This window comes from Numenius arquata, chromosome 2 (assembly GCF_964106895.1).
Source record: "Numenius arquata chromosome 2, bNumArq3.hap1.1, whole genome shotgun sequence".
Taxonomy (NCBI): Eukaryota; Metazoa; Chordata; class Aves; order Charadriiformes; family Scolopacidae; genus Numenius; species Numenius arquata.
In genome coordinates, this window is record NC_133577.1 from 37366045 (window position 1) to 37381582 (window position 15538).

The 15538-nt window shown below is 44.0% G+C and overlaps 1 protein-coding gene across 2 annotated transcripts in view; it reads right to left on the reverse strand.

The window, feature by feature from the left end:
* The window catches only part of EPAS1 (endothelial PAS domain protein 1), an 80280-nt gene extending 65383 nt beyond the window's left edge, over positions 1–14897 (reverse strand). Inside the window, exon 1 of one of the 2 annotated variants that reach the window (XM_074168604.1) lies at positions 14562–14897. In XM_074168604.1, the coding sequence (XP_074024705.1) occupies positions 14562–14587 (26 nt within the window). In that variant the 5' untranslated portion in view covers positions 14588–14897. The remainder of the gene's footprint in view (positions 1–14561) is intronic. The other variant, XM_074168603.1, reaches the window with a different exon arrangement.
* Positions 14898–15538: the final 641 nt, after the last annotated feature.

The window sequence follows — 15538 nt, forward strand, 5'->3', positions numbered from 1 at the left end:
GAGTTCAGAGAAGTTTTACGCTTTGTTCTAGGATTCACCTTTAAAACATCAACGATAAAAGCTTGGAGGTGGGAATCCATTTTGAGGTTCATGCACACAGACTGCCAAACAAGAAGTGCAGCATGCAAGGTCTTACACAACACAACACAATTACCAATTGTGATGAGTGTAGACAAAGCATTCTCAAGAGAATCTATTTTATGTTTGTAATCTCCCTCAAAAAACACACAATAGCGCTCTCCTTCCAGCAAATACATAATACAAACAAAAAACAAACAGTAGGACTGCCTTGATTGGGGGATGTGATTCTGAGAAGTATAATAGATCTCCAGTAGGTACCGATTGCCAACACCAATACCGATAGTAGAAGTTTTCATCATAACCATCATTTATGGGAACGACAAACGTACACAACTCTTAACAAGAGATTCCCGTCTTCCCCGCGGTTTGCACATGAAAAGGTTCCCATAACTTACCGCTTTTGCAAAAACAATTAAATGAGCACGGCAGCACCACAGGAAAGTGAAAATGTTAGTGGTGACAATGCCTTCATTGTTACCGCTGGTACAACAATGCCCAAAATTAATCATGAACCTGACAACCAACACTGAACGCACACACAGTTGGACCTCTCCAATCAAAACAGACCCTTTCTACAGCCAGATCCAGAGTTATAGCTGTTCTGAAGTGCAGTTGTTTCTCTAGTTGAAGACAGCAATTCCTGTTCAGCAGAAAGAAGTCCAGCTGCATTTCTTGGGGCCTGAGTCAAGCACGGACTGGTGGTTTTAATATGGCCAGTCTAAAACATCTCACAGTATCAAGTGTTGGCAGTAACCATAGTTGGACAGCAATTTCTTCATCCAAAACCAGTAAGGTCTACGCACACTGAAACACTCAGAAACGCCCGAAGGAATAAGGAAAAACATGTTATCTGTATCCATTTCTGCCAAATACCAAGGCAAAAATCTGGTTACAAAGTCTCTGGTCTCTACACAGAATGCTCTTGTGCTGGAGCCTTTCCCTGAAGCGCTGTTTCTGAACACCTATTCCCAGGAATTTAATATCCTTGAGATCTTTACAGCTCTGTCAGGAATGGAGACAGAGACACACTATAACAGTGTAAACCTTAACTCTTTAAGAAAACAAGCTAAAAGATGATAGTTCTTCTAATCACTGCCTCATCTTCTATCGAAAGTACATCTTCTATTAAAATTTCTTTTGATGACTGCATTTCCCAGTAGTTGAAAGGCAACACGCACCCAGCCAAAACCCTTCTCTGAGCTTCCCGTATGCAATTCATAGTCAACTACAACAAACTATAATACACCTACCACCACAAGCAATACAGCGTTCACTTTCTCCAGGTGGAGGAGTAGATGTTCTGACTCTCAATAGCTAGTATATCTCTAGGTTGAGACCATCTCTTTATTTTCCTTCAGTACAGTAATTTCATATTCGACAGCTTTACTGTATGTCCTACAACAACGCCTGGTATGTGAACAAACTAAATACTTTCAAAATGGCATGTACTGAAACAGATTTGCCCACCAAATATTTCCTTCTTACAACGTTCTAAATCAGAACTGACTTCCTACACAAGTAACAGTCTAAGAACAGATGCTGCTCTGCTTTCCTCATACCTTACTGAGTGTTTGACGACTTCATTTGCTTAATCCACCAGCTAACAGAAGTAGAACCCAAGTGAAACGATCCTGAAAATCCCTTTTAAGAGGAATAAAGGTTCACACTACACACAATTTATACCATTATTTTCCTCAAAGGTATTTTCACAAAGCAGTACCCAGAGGTCTGAGGCAGGAACTGAACCCTGTTTTCGTAGAAGTTCTAGACATATTATCAGACTTCAAAGATTCTGGAGCCGGAATTATTTTGGTACAAAAGTCAGAGCACTCAAGTCTGTTAAGTTAGGCACAAACAGAAACTAAGGAACCCAACCAACAGGAGCACACAGCTCAACGTACAAATGACTCATTAGGCTCATTCCACAGCTGCAACCTACTCAAAATGCAATACAACATAAAATCATTTTATGTTTACACTGTATTCATCACATCGATTTCCTCTGAAGGAATGCTCTATAATGACTTCATGTTGATGTGGTTTGCTCTTAAAGCTTTTAACAGGATAATCTGCAGACACCCTTCCCCTTTCAGCTTTGTCTTTAGGTGGACCTCTGCTCCACATTAGCCATCACTACAGCTGAAACCCTTACTGTAACCTGCAATACAGACTTTGTTCCCTGCTCATTTTATTTCCCAGGCTGGAAGAGCACTGAAGAGTCATTTCTGTTATAACAAGTATAATTTTCTGTCATCCTTCCCCTTTAAAATAATTTTTTTTAAAAAAATTAAAAGCCAAGAATATTGGTCACCACAGTTTGTTGCCTTGTGCTTACCTTTAGAGAAACTGGAATTTGTTACACCATGTTTATAGTAGAGTTTAGTTTTGGGGGATGGGGGTGTTGCCCTAAGATCTGGCAGGCAAAGGGAAAGGAGCAGTGCTAAACCAATAACACAGCTTCTTGTATTATCTTCTTCAGGGCCTGTGTATACAGTATGCAAAGCTGCCAATAAAAGCCCGTATAAAATATCATGCTTTCCTCAATGTCTTCTTTACACTGCCCTCTCTAGTCCTGCCCCGCCACCCATATGCAGGAGAAAACTTAACATGAATGAACGTCCACAGGCTTCAGTCTACACAGTGTACACTAAACTCTCTAAACCTGTGTAAGATTAATCCTGTAACTCAGCACTGCTTTCCTTTCTTACGGCTGTCAAAGAAATTGGGAGCAAATGAACGCCAGCTGAAACCCTGCTGAACTCCCCGTCTGCAGAAAAGACTGGTTTTGCTGAGCTGGTCAAAACCCTCCTTTTCTTTCTTGTTGCCCTGCAGGTTGCTTACCTGCCTGCTTCGCGATGAAATCTGAAAGAATAAGGGGGTTCATCATCTCCCAGACACTTTCAGGGTGCTGCAATCCCCTGCCACCACCACCCCATCCCCTCTTTTGCTCAGGGTTTCTATATTGCACATGGATCTTATACGACAGGAGAGCCAAATTCAAAGGTGAAGCAAACGAAGGCATAGGTCACCTGTCAGCATGTGGGTGTAACCTACATATTGAGAGATAATATGGAGTGGTGCAGTAAAGAAAGCAATTAAGCAGGCGACGTAAGAAGAGAGAGAGATAATCAAACTCCTTCCATTCGACAGCCCCCTGTTTAAGCATTTTCAAGTTAGTTTTATCACACGAGATTCTTGCCAACATCGCTACGGCATTGTGTTAGGCATAGAAATAGAAAGTCTCTACTTTAAAAAGTTTACAGTCTAAATAAATAAGACACACAAAGGGTGGAAGGAAAGATATACTACCATCCCAGCTTTCCAGACTGGGGAGCGAGGATAATTACGGAGATCAGCCACCCCGTCCAGACTACGTTACCAACCCAACGTCCCCAGTCCCCAGCAGGACAAAGAGCCTGGGCCAGGCGAGCAGGGCTTTCCGAGAGGCTGTGGTGGGGAAAGGCAATGGGAGGAGCAGCTGTAGAGGCCAGAACCCCTTGCTGAAACTGCTGTTCAGCGGCCAGGTCAGCAACCAGACACAGCTTTCACAGCCAGCTCTACCGAGAGCGGCGAACAAACTCAAGAGACAGAATCCAAGAAATGGTTTTATTCAGCTTGGCTGCACTTTGGCACAGGTCCCCATGCCAAAGAGGCTTTGTTCAGGCCAGCCTCACGGTTAACAAACAAAAGTAGGGTTGGGGGGTTTGTTTTTCTTAAATGGGAAATAACGCGTGTTTCAAAACACCAGCATTAAGTTTCCCTCAAGATATCTGCACTTGCTTCTATTTCGTTTTCAAGCCAGCACATGCCTAAGCGAACGCGATAGTCCCCTTTTGTGAATCACTGGGAACATAAATATGGCTTTGCTGTTACGTAAAAGCCAGTAGCAGCCTTAAGACAACTTCAGCACAGAAAGGATGTTCTCATAAAAACTTTCCTCTGATTAGTAATGGCAATAAACACATCCTTCAAATTGTTTTCAGGGGAAAAACTAAGAAATGGAGTTATTAACAGTAACTGATAATCTTACAGCCGCAGCACATAAACAGCCTGCCCACAGCTGAATCAAGCTATTTTCCATCAGTCAAATGAGAAATCTTCCTCCAAATCATGCATGTAAAAATGCTGCATTAAGCAATAAAGGGGGTCACCCACACCACCCACACCCCCCAAACATCCACCTTTTCTTAAAAATGTGAGTAATGCTATTTTTTTAAGGCTAGGCATCATCATCTTGGCTAGATGGGGCACTGGTTTCCTCCTCTGCAAGTGAAGGTCACCCATCTCATTTGCAGAAGTTTACAAATTCCATCTCTCCGTGTTCCCTGATGTACATGAGTCAGCTTCAAGGGTGACGGGAAATGGGTTGCCTGGGTCAATATGGGGATACACCGGAAGAAGTAAACCAGGAGCTACAAACGTCATGGCTTTCCTTTGTGACAGAGGTTCCCTTTAAAGAGGGATGGAAAAATCCAGGAACAGCTGGCATCAGCGGTAAGCAAAGCCCCGCTGCTCCTCCAAAGACAGCTCTTCCCTCCTGGTGAGGGCAACTTGCAGAGGCCTTTCCCAGAGGCTCACCCCTTCCCAAGGGTTCTCCCCTTCAGAAAACTGGGCAAATGCAACCTTCCCAGAAGAATCATCTGGGAAACACTCTACAGGAAAAGTACCAGAAGTGTTTCCACCAATTTCCAATCTTCTTTCACACATTATGAATCACGCCGGAGGCAACCGAGTTCTCTGTAAAAATCCTGGAGCGGAATATAGCTGTAATTGGTCACTAGGTTTGCATTCCAGAGAATACTGGCTAAACTTAGGCACAACTGCCTAAAGAGTTGTGGCATGATAAAGCCACTTAATGCTGAATGTCTTCTTGCACATGTATGTACGATGCTGCCATTGCGTGGATCATTCAAAAAACATTTTCATCCTAGCAAGCTTCATACCAGCTTTAAATCAATACTCTTCATAATTATTTAAGAGTAATACTGTCATTGCCATCAGCTGATGCGCTATTTCATCATAATGGCATATAAAAATCTAACCAGGCACAACAACGTATACAACCTCAGAAGATACTCCGGTATTTGCAAAAAGTTTTGGATACAAATTGTATGACAGCTAAAAGTTTAGCACATTCCTCGCAACATTCCCCATTTACAAATGTAGACATACAGAGAGGGGTGGGGCGTTTTTTAGTGTTTGTTAATGTCACAAAGATCTTTGAAGCATTGTGACAACAAGCACCCAGTAACACTAAGCATTTTACTGGAAGAGAGGGTGACACAATTGTGAATGAACGGACAGGGCTTGGAAGACCAACACCAGCCCCAAGAATGTCCCAAACACAATGACTGAAAAGGGTTGCTTTGTAGTTTATCATACAAATGCAAGTGCGAACGACAACTGTGATACCAAGTGTTTAAGTACCTTTTTATGGCAGTAAAGACCTTAGATATGCTAATGGTCGAAACAAAATACAAGGAATGTTCTTGAAAGTGTAATTCCACTACCTTTATAAAAACTGCCTAAAAACCATCCCACTTCATATTTCCTTCAGCTTATTACCTAAGCAAATATTTATCTTACAAGCACATGAATATATCTTAAAGGAAAAATACTATACAGTAACTTTTGAATACTATTAGACAACTTGTACCAAAATTTTCGGCTCCGAATGTTTTTTTTCCCAGTGCTAAGATTTTAAAGTTCATAAGGCTTCTGGCACTATACATTAGCAACAGCTTTCCCTTTTCTTAAAAGAAGAGCAAGAGTGCACAATTTTAGATTTCATGCAACTTATTCAGGCCACTGTATTGGCTTCTTAAATAGAAGCCATTCAGCAAATCACGTTCCATGTATTAAATAATATATACTAAGGGACTCAGAAGCTGACTACCTAAAGAAAACACATGTACTAGGCCAAAGGTGGATATTGCCTGGGATCACCATGCTTCAAGATATAATTATATCTGTTACTTAAAGCAATAGCTTTCCTGGGAAAGACAAACATTTCTATCTCTCACTGTACATAGGCAGGTTTTCAAGAACATAAGTCTGAAATTATCAGTCCTTCGAGAACAACCAAGTTAGAAATTCTGCAACATGCTGGTTTCATCTCTCCCACATTTTGACTTTCTTGTTTGTCATATCAGGAGCCAGTAATGGGGGCCACGGGGCATGGAGGGACTTTATTGCTATGTTTTCAATTATACTACTGTCTTTAAAAAGCTGTTCACGCAACCAAAGCTAGAGAAGACCTTTATCATCGCCGAGTCACACTTCCTGACTAACCCAATCCAAAGACGACTAAATATTTTCATCAGACCTCGTAAGTTTTTTAAGCAATTGCAGTTTTTGAAAGAAAGGGACTGTTTTGAGTTCAAGGCCTCAAGTGATGAGGGTTTCATGAGTAGTGTAAAAGGAATACCTAATAGTTTGGTTTAGCAGATAAAGAGAGCCTTCCTGAAAGGAAGACAGGAACTTAATTCAGGTCAAGCCACCAAATCAGATTCACGTATGTGTCTTGTGGCTTCCAGGAAAACAAAGAAGATCTGGAAAAAAAAACCCCAATTGAGTCAAACACCAGAAAAGAAAGAAAAAAAAAATCTTTCAATTAAAAAGAGGCTAAAGATTACTTAAGTCTCATTCAAATGAAATGTAAAACATCCAGTTTTAGATTAACAATGTAGCACAACCCAGGAATTCAGAAAGTTTATTAAAATGAAGCCAAATTTTAAATGTTCCAGCACTCTCCAAATGTTCTGACAACTTCTCAATCCTATCCCTTTATTTTAGTCTAACACTAGCTCTTGTTTCTCCTGTGCACTGGAAAATTATTTTCCAAGAAAATATTTATTTTTACAGAAAATATTCACTCCACCAACTGCATCTGCAGCTCTTCTAATGCTCAGTAACCAATTGTTAAAAACTTGCACCTTATATCTTACCTTCATTTGCCTAACTCTAACCAAATGTATTTTGATATATTAGATAATAAGTAACAAATATTTGCAATAGATTAAGTTCACATTTCAGTAGTTCCAAATAGTTTCTAAATGATCCTGGTAATCTTATTACACATATACCTTCAGACAGACTGCTTGCTATCAAGTGCCGTAAGTTACACCCATATGATTCATCCATTAGGAGAGTTGCTCAGTTTTAGAAAAAAAAAAAAAAACAAACAACAAAACACACAACCCTCCCCATATCCCTACTAATTTTAGCCTCTCCCTAGATAACACAATTTCCTGAAACAAAAAGAGAGGGTCAGACTGCTCACACTCTTCTAGTGCCAAAATGTTATTTGTAAAAGTAGTTGAACGTGTGCAGTAATTCATATCCAAATATAAAGGGATGCTGCAGCGCTCCAGCTTTCTGTTCCGGCCGGGCTGCAGAGAATGAGGTGAAAACAACAGGGAATTCATGATTTTTTTGAAAAAAATCGAGGCAGATGATGGAGCACACTGTAGGACTTGGCACTCATGGCTTTTCTGTAGAAAAAAACCACTAGAGCATGGGACCCAAGGCCGGGGCCACCGTATGGCTCTGGCTTCCAGAGACAACCTCCAGGCCAAAAGCAACAAGACAGCTAAGATGTTAAACTGGTCATGGGCACGGCAGCGTGGAAGGTGAGAAATGGTGTCTCATGGGATATATTGGTCATTGGTGCAACCCTCCCCACAGCAGGAACGAGCTAACGGCCACGCCAACGTGAGCAAGCCCAGCGGAAAGTCTTGTTTTCAGCTCAAAGAAACTTAAGGTAGGTGTGACACCAGCTCAGATCGGTAAGAAATAGCACCATTTGCCCATCAACAATTTCATAAATACATCCGTCATTTTACAGATCTGAAGGGCTGAAGCAGATACTTGTGGGGGAATCATCATTCTGTCAACCTCACCCTTATCTCGGTACACTGGAAAATGAGCACTGCGTTTATAGAGCAGATGGTGACCTAATCGTCACTACACCTAGTTGGGAAAAAAATAGCTGAGGAGTCATATTAGTTGCTGTGAGTTATCTTAAGATCACGGCGGGGCAATAACTCTTAAGGTTACTGATGATACAGTAAAAAAAACAAACAAACAAACCTCAGCCAAATTCCGTAAATGGCCACAGCCCAGTTGTTCTCTCCATCACGATCCTGCTTTACTGCCTCTCCCCATTCTGGCCTGGGGTTTTTATTCGTCTAGGTCACACCTGGGATTTAGGGACAGGCCTCAAGAAGCGGGAGCTTTCAAAAGTAGGGGCAAGGTATGGGCAAGACACACTTTTAGGAGCTGCATTTACTTCTCCTGTGCCTTCTTTGAAACACCAATAAGTTGTTAAGATCTTTTTGGAAAACAGTCAATTTGGTTCTACAGATACGCCACAAATATTTGAGATTAAAACATATGCTACTAAAAGTCTCTCTGCTTGAAAGCGGATCACTATATAAATACATACAACAGAGCAGAATGAAGAAGCATTTGCAACTTGGAGGGTGGTTCAACATATTTGCATTAGGAATGAAAAACGCTAAGGTGCTGTATTATCCTGGTTTTGTCCCACTTCAGAGAAGAAACAAAATAAGTGTACTTTTTCTTCCTGCCCAGATGCACAGAACTTGTTCATAAAGCTGCAATAAGCCAGTATTAATCACACCCCCACAGGCTAACACAAAGCATTTGTAAAGTTTCTGAATTTTTCAGAAAAGCTTTTTGGAGGCAACACCCTAAACATTCCCCTAATCAAATAAAACTGCTGATTCCACATACTCATGCACAGAGGAAGGGTCAAGACCAGGACACTTCTTTGACTGAAGATCAGACATAAAAATTCAAGTAAAGCAACTTTGCTTCTTGTCTCGCAAAACATTTGATGAGTTCCTATAGAATGGAATATGGAATATTTGCTGTGTCATGTAATGCAATGGACAGAGAAGCATAATGGATATGTTATCCTATTCCAAACTCTTTGTAATAACAGTCAAGTAAATTAAATTACAAGTCTAACTGTTTTAAGACCTAAATATGCACATTAACCAGAATTTATTATGGTAGATTTTGTTTCAGCTAAATTTTCTAGACCTAAATAAAGTCACAGAGGAAAGAACCAAAATCATAATTAGATTTGAGCTCAAGGAGTAGAAAGCATAATTAAATGAGAGTTACTTTGGAACATTAGTTATTTATCAGCCAGTTGGCCTACTGTACTTCATTAATCTACTTTTCAAATGCACAGTAAAATAGTTTCCCATTTTACAGACTTCAGAAAGAATCTCCATGAAAAGTAGTATTGCAAATTCAAGAAAGCTGTTACTTTTTCTTATATAAGCATTCAAGATCTTTATCCTCAGCAGATAACTACTTCACTATATTGCCTTTTAAGCAAATGGAGCACAAGACTGATAAATAAGAAAAAAAAAATTGCCAGCTGCATAATAACCGTATTTGGACTTCTGTCCAATTTAAGAGAAGGGTTCTGTCAACCTTGTGCCAGCTACTAGGAGTGAAATTATTTGTAACTACTAAGATATACAGAACACCATGAATACTGGAGTAATTAACAGAATAGCATTTCACAAATAGCTTTAGAGGAATAAAAACATTCCACATATCCAAATTATTTTCAAATATGACCTGCCCTTTTTATTGCTCATTTCCTTATTCCCAGTTTTAAAAAGGTTATCCGTTTGAAAATAATAGCAAAAAGTTCAATACTTGCAGAGTTCTGCCCCAACTACACCTAGCAGCAGCTCCTACTTGGAACCTAAAACCAAAAATACTTAATGTTTATGAAACCCTCATAGTCAAATACATTACAGAAGGGCAGAGAAATCCATTTTTAGTACTCATGATGGGTCTCCTAAATTAGCAGCATAATCCCAAAACTCCTATTAGCAGACAACCCCCAATATGCAAGATGTTCCAAATGTTCCACACAGGATATACACGACAGAAGAGGACCTACATCAGAAGATGAAGTGAAAAGGACATGACAAAGAGAGATGCTGTATGCTAAGGGGTGTTAGATTGTTAATTTGCTCTTGGGCTAAGTGCTAAATGCCAGCAGAGCCAGCCCTTGTGGCATCCCTGCACAGCACAAATCCTCAGGAGCCTGGATACCTTTGGGAGGGTGGTAGACACCGGGAAGGCCTGGCACTGCACACCACTCTCTCGGTGAAAGCCATTTGGCCCTCATTAAGCTCAAACGCTTCAGGGCTCTATAGAGGTGAAGCCACAGCAGTTGGGCAGCAGAAGTCAAGGTGTTCCAAGCAGGCCAGGATGCCAAGTCAGAGCTCAGCCCAAGCTCTGCTACGTGCCGTTGCAGGCAAAGGGAGATGCGGAGGCATGCGTGCAGCCTGTCGTTCCTCACTCATGTGCCCTTGGGCCACCCTCTGGTAGAAAAGCCCTTTCCACTTCTGTAGAAATACAGCAAGAGTGGTGAATGCAGAAACCAGAAGGGGTGAAATCAAAGTATGATGAGTACAACTGGCCAGAGTCATTAAATAAGACTTGGAAGCTATGAAGGACTTGCATTCCTGATGCTGAAACCCAAATCCAAATTTCTTAATCTTAACATACTATACATGCGCTAAACAGACAATTTCAACAGATTGTTCATCATCAATTCAGATTACATTTCCTTTTGGTAACTCCAAATAAGAAAAATTGTAAGGGCGGATGTTAACATAGGAGCAAATCGGAATAAATTAAATACGTGGGCTATGTGTGGGGAGATGTTGAGAAATAACAAAATTTGAACAACCTTTTCATTAGTCTGCTAAGGAAAGCATTCAAAGCTCCATCAGCTGAAGTACATAAAATGAGGTTTACATAAACATAGGGAACAACCTACGTTGGCAAGAGGATGGACAAGACCATCTAATTCACCACCACCACAGAAGAACAGGCAAGAGGTAGTATACCTTACAATAATGACATACCTTAAAACAGAAACCATGCTGGCTAGAACAAAACTGAGACTGTACATTTCCTGAGGTCTGCAGTTTAACACCTTGGCACATCCAAATGCTCACATTTCCTGGCATCTGAAATTCATGCAATAAGAGCAAGCAACTACCTGAGCTCTGGAGCATGGTGCCGTCAGGACCATTTCCTCATCTGGAGGAGGAGCAGCCAAGAGTGACCTCAGCTTGGCAGAATCGTTCTGCTGAAGTAAAGGTCAGTGAAAACTGAGGCACAAAGTGTCTCATTAGAGGGGCTCAACATCTAGTAAGGCCCAAAGTGAAAGGGTAATTGAAAGCAGTCAGTTACCTAGCCAATAACTGGGAGGAATCCAGTTTGTTTACTACCTGGACCAGAAGAAGTTAAACAGATTTATATAACATTACATCCTTAGGATCACAAATCAGTACTGTACAATTATACCTGGACCATTAGTACAGTATCTCCCTGAGCTGCAAAATTGGTTTTATTTTTCAGACTGCTGGAAAACAAACACACAAATCCCCAAACACCACAACTGAAAAGGTGAAGCCAAATGATGGATCGTACTCATTAGTACCTGACTTGTCCTGAGCCCGGTTTCAAACTGTTCTCAAACATCCAGATGTTGTCCCTCCAGAACAGCCCATTTAACACACCAGCCATTACTAACAAAATAACTATGTATCTCAAATAATTCAAAAACATATGGTGACTACATAATTAATAACCACACCAAGATATTCTACAAGAGTGCCCTAATTAAATTGGGATTTATCTACTAATTGGAATTGTACTGCACAATGATTACAGATGCTTTTTCTTTAGCTTTTACTTTTTTTACTAACATGCATTTTACCCTTTTACTCCTCCAAGTTTCTAATTACTGGCATTCTAAGAAACATTGGACTTTGTATTTAAGATCGATAATGATTTTTAAAAAAAATTTAGTTAAAATAACGATCATATTAATCTCAGCTCAGCATCTTGGACTAACTTTAAATGTGGGAAATCAGCCTATTGAAAGTGCTCTAACATTTGTTATAAAGAAAGCAACTGCTCTTTTCTCTTGATAGACAGAGCTTCATATCAGAACCTGAGGATGCTCTTCAACTTAAATGGACCATTAAAAGAATCAAAGATTATCTTCCATAGAGCATCTGTTTGACAGTAAGAGAACTGCTCCTTTAAACATATGTTCCAGAGCTGCCTGCAAATCTGGTAAACCTGATTACCCCCACCACCTTTTCTCCCTGGAATCGATTTATAAATGCTATTAGCGAGTCAGGTTAGAGTTCCTAGCGGCATATCTGGATAGAGATCAAGCAAATAATACAAGAACTGTTGAACTCAAGGCAATAAATCTATTCTATAATATTACTGAAAACCTAAAAAAAAAAAAATCTTGCTTCAATAGGCTACATAGGGTATCTCCCCAGTACATACGTATGTACGTACCAGCACAGACAGAGAGACACAAGCACACTATCTTTAATCCCTCATCTACTACTCTCCCAGTTCTTCCACAAACATTAATTTACACAACAATCCCATGAGCCCGTAACAATCAGCCTAGTTCTGAGAGAGACAGAAAATTGTCACTCAAATGTCACAATATTTACATAAAATCAGTGACAGAGTTGGGATTAACATTCAGACTTTAGTCCGGTGAAGTGTCTACGTTGTATCTGAAGAGTATTTCCACAAAGCACTTCAGCATGCTGTCCTGCAAGATTAGACAGTGCTCAATCCCTCACTGTGTTTCAAAATAAGAAGTTAAAACTGAAGAGATTATGAGTGCCTCATTAAAAAGGGATGATACAATGAATGCAGTGTATTATCGATATGTACACTATTTCATTATTCTCATTCCTGTGAACTACTATAACAGTTTTATAACTACCATGTACCGTACTACAATTTTTTACTCTCTTGTTCGACACAAGAGGACACAAAACATACCCTTATTTTATACCCCACATGGAAGATTGATACCTAGAACAAAATATGTTTTACGGTAATTGTTTAACCTTAATACACTAATGTTCAATAAACTGAGGGTAGCTACTTGGAACATGCATGTTTTATACTACAATACTTCCCCTATTACATCGTCACAGGGTGACTCAAAAAAAAAGGAGCTGTTATACAAACTAAAAAACAGTGTTTAAAGTTTAGTGCATCATTGACTGGAAAGTACACATGACAAATAACAAGATAAAATTCTTAGTCTGTAAATCACATCGTTTACGAACACAATCTATAGTCAGAACAGAACAGCGACCTGAGCCAATACTAGACTCAGCCTTGTGACTGCCCGCTGGAGAAAACAAGCTGAATAAATACCCTGTTGCGAGACTTTGTGGACCTTTATTCACTTGCTTAGCCTTCACCGCGTCAGTGCTCTCACTCATCCACAGAAACTCTTTATAGGCTTGGAGCCACGACTAGATACTACTTCTCTCGACCTCCACCTGTAACGTCGGGGATCGTGAGTTTTATTTTGATGTTCGATCTCAAGAACCAAACGGGAAATACGCTGTTTGATGCAACTACAAAAAACTACCACGTTACTTTTAATCCCTTTGGAAGGTTCATTACGAGAATATGGAAATGTCTGGCTTTCTACCCTCGTAGGTACCGAGCGCCCGGCGAGGCGAGGCGAGCTCTCAGCCCTCGAGGAAAATTTGCTGACACTTGAGGAACTCCACGAACCGCAGAAGATGCGAGTCCCCGCAGAACGCGGCCAGCTTCTTTTCGGGCTCTATTAGTTTTATACAATTAGCAAGTGTGTGCAGAGCCTGTCAATTACATCCAGCCCATTTTAATTATGGAACATGTTTTGCTAAGGGTGCTACCTTTAAAATCTCCGTCTCCTCAACTGAAAAATAATTTCCTAATAACTAGGTTTTAATTGATAGCGAGTGAATAAACCCTGCCACGACGTCTATTAAATTGACCGCGCCAGAGCGGCGGACCCGCACGGGCGGGCTGGCCGGTGGGTGCAGCCGCCCGCCCCCGCCGGCCCTGTCCCCCCCGACGGGTGCACCTGCCCGTCTGCAGCCCCCGCCGGACACGGCCGGGGCCGGGCCTTCGCTCCGGGTTGGGGCGGCCGCTCGGGACGTGTCGGCCAGAGCAGGGGCCGCTTCCCGCGGCTGCGGCTCCCCGGGCGCTGCTGGCCGCGGTGCCGCCCGGCGGGAGCAGCTCCCCGGGCAGGCGCTCCCCGGCGGGGCTCGGCGGCGGCCGGGACGCGGCTCTTCCCCCGGCGGAGGAGCGCGGGCTGCCCCGGCGCTGCTCCCCCGCCACTCTCCCCGCCAGCCCCAGACCGCGCTGGGCGAACTAACTCGCTCCACTGCCGGCCCCCGCGAAGGCTCCGCGTCGGGAGCCCTCCGCCGAGGAGCCGCGGCGGTGGGAGGCGACGCCGCGCCGTCCCACCGGCAGCCCCTGCCCGCGGGGAGTCCCGGCGCGGCCCCATGCGGGCCGGGAAAGGCGCGGGGGGGGGAGCCGGTGGAAGAGGACGGAGCGGCCCGAGCAGCCCGCGGCCCCCTCACCTTTTCTTCTCCTTGTCAGCTGTCATCGCGGCGGCTGCCGGCTCCTGCGCCGCCTCTCGGGCCGGGGCGGGCTCAGCACCTGCCCGCGGGGGCTGCGGGAGCTCCGCGGGCGGCGGCGGGCGGGCGTCCGGGGCGGGAGAGTCGGGGTCCGGTTCGGCCGGGTCGCCCCCGAAGCGGGCGTACAGTCTCAGGACACTGCCGAGGATTGTACGGCCCGCCCGGGGGAGGCGGCGGCGGCGGCTGCTGCTGCGGGGCAGGAGCGGCGGCGGCGGGCTGTGCGGCTCGGCGCCGCCCGCAGAAAGTTCTCACTTTAAACCTTGGGCCGCCGCCGGCCGCGGGGGCAGGGCCGGCCCCTCCGCCCCGGACCCGGCCCGGCACGGCCCGGCCCCGCCACCGCCGCCGCGCCCGCCAATGGGGGCCGGCGGGCCGCCGCCGCCGCGCCCCGGCCTCCCCGCCCCCGGCACCGGCACCGGCCTCGGCCTGCCCGGCGGCGCCGCAGGGGGTCGGCGGGGCTGCCCCCGACCCACCGGCACCGCGGCGGGGGCAGCCGCCCGCGGGCATCGGGGCGCCCCGCCGCCCTTCTGCCTTGTATTTTTTTTTGAAGTTGTTTAACTTATTTTATTCCTTTTTTCCCCACAAGACGTTTTTACCCCGGTGTCTCCTATGGCGCCTCGGTCCCGAGGGGCGCCGCGGCACCTGTCCCACGGCCGCAGCGCACCGGGAGCGCTGCTGGGGCCCCGGCGGGACCCCGGGAGCGCCTCCGGCAACAACGGCGCTTGGGAAAGGGGGGGCGGCAACGGAGGGTTGCTTAAAAAAAAAAATTATATTAAAAATTAGAGTGATAGCTTCGGGACGACGAACTGGAGGCATCCCCGAAGTGTAGGATCCCCAGCCCCTAACCGCGCCGGTTTCAGCACGGGTCACGCATCGAGGGAAGGCCAGGCAGCAGCAGCCGGGGCTAGAGGGATGTGCAAAGG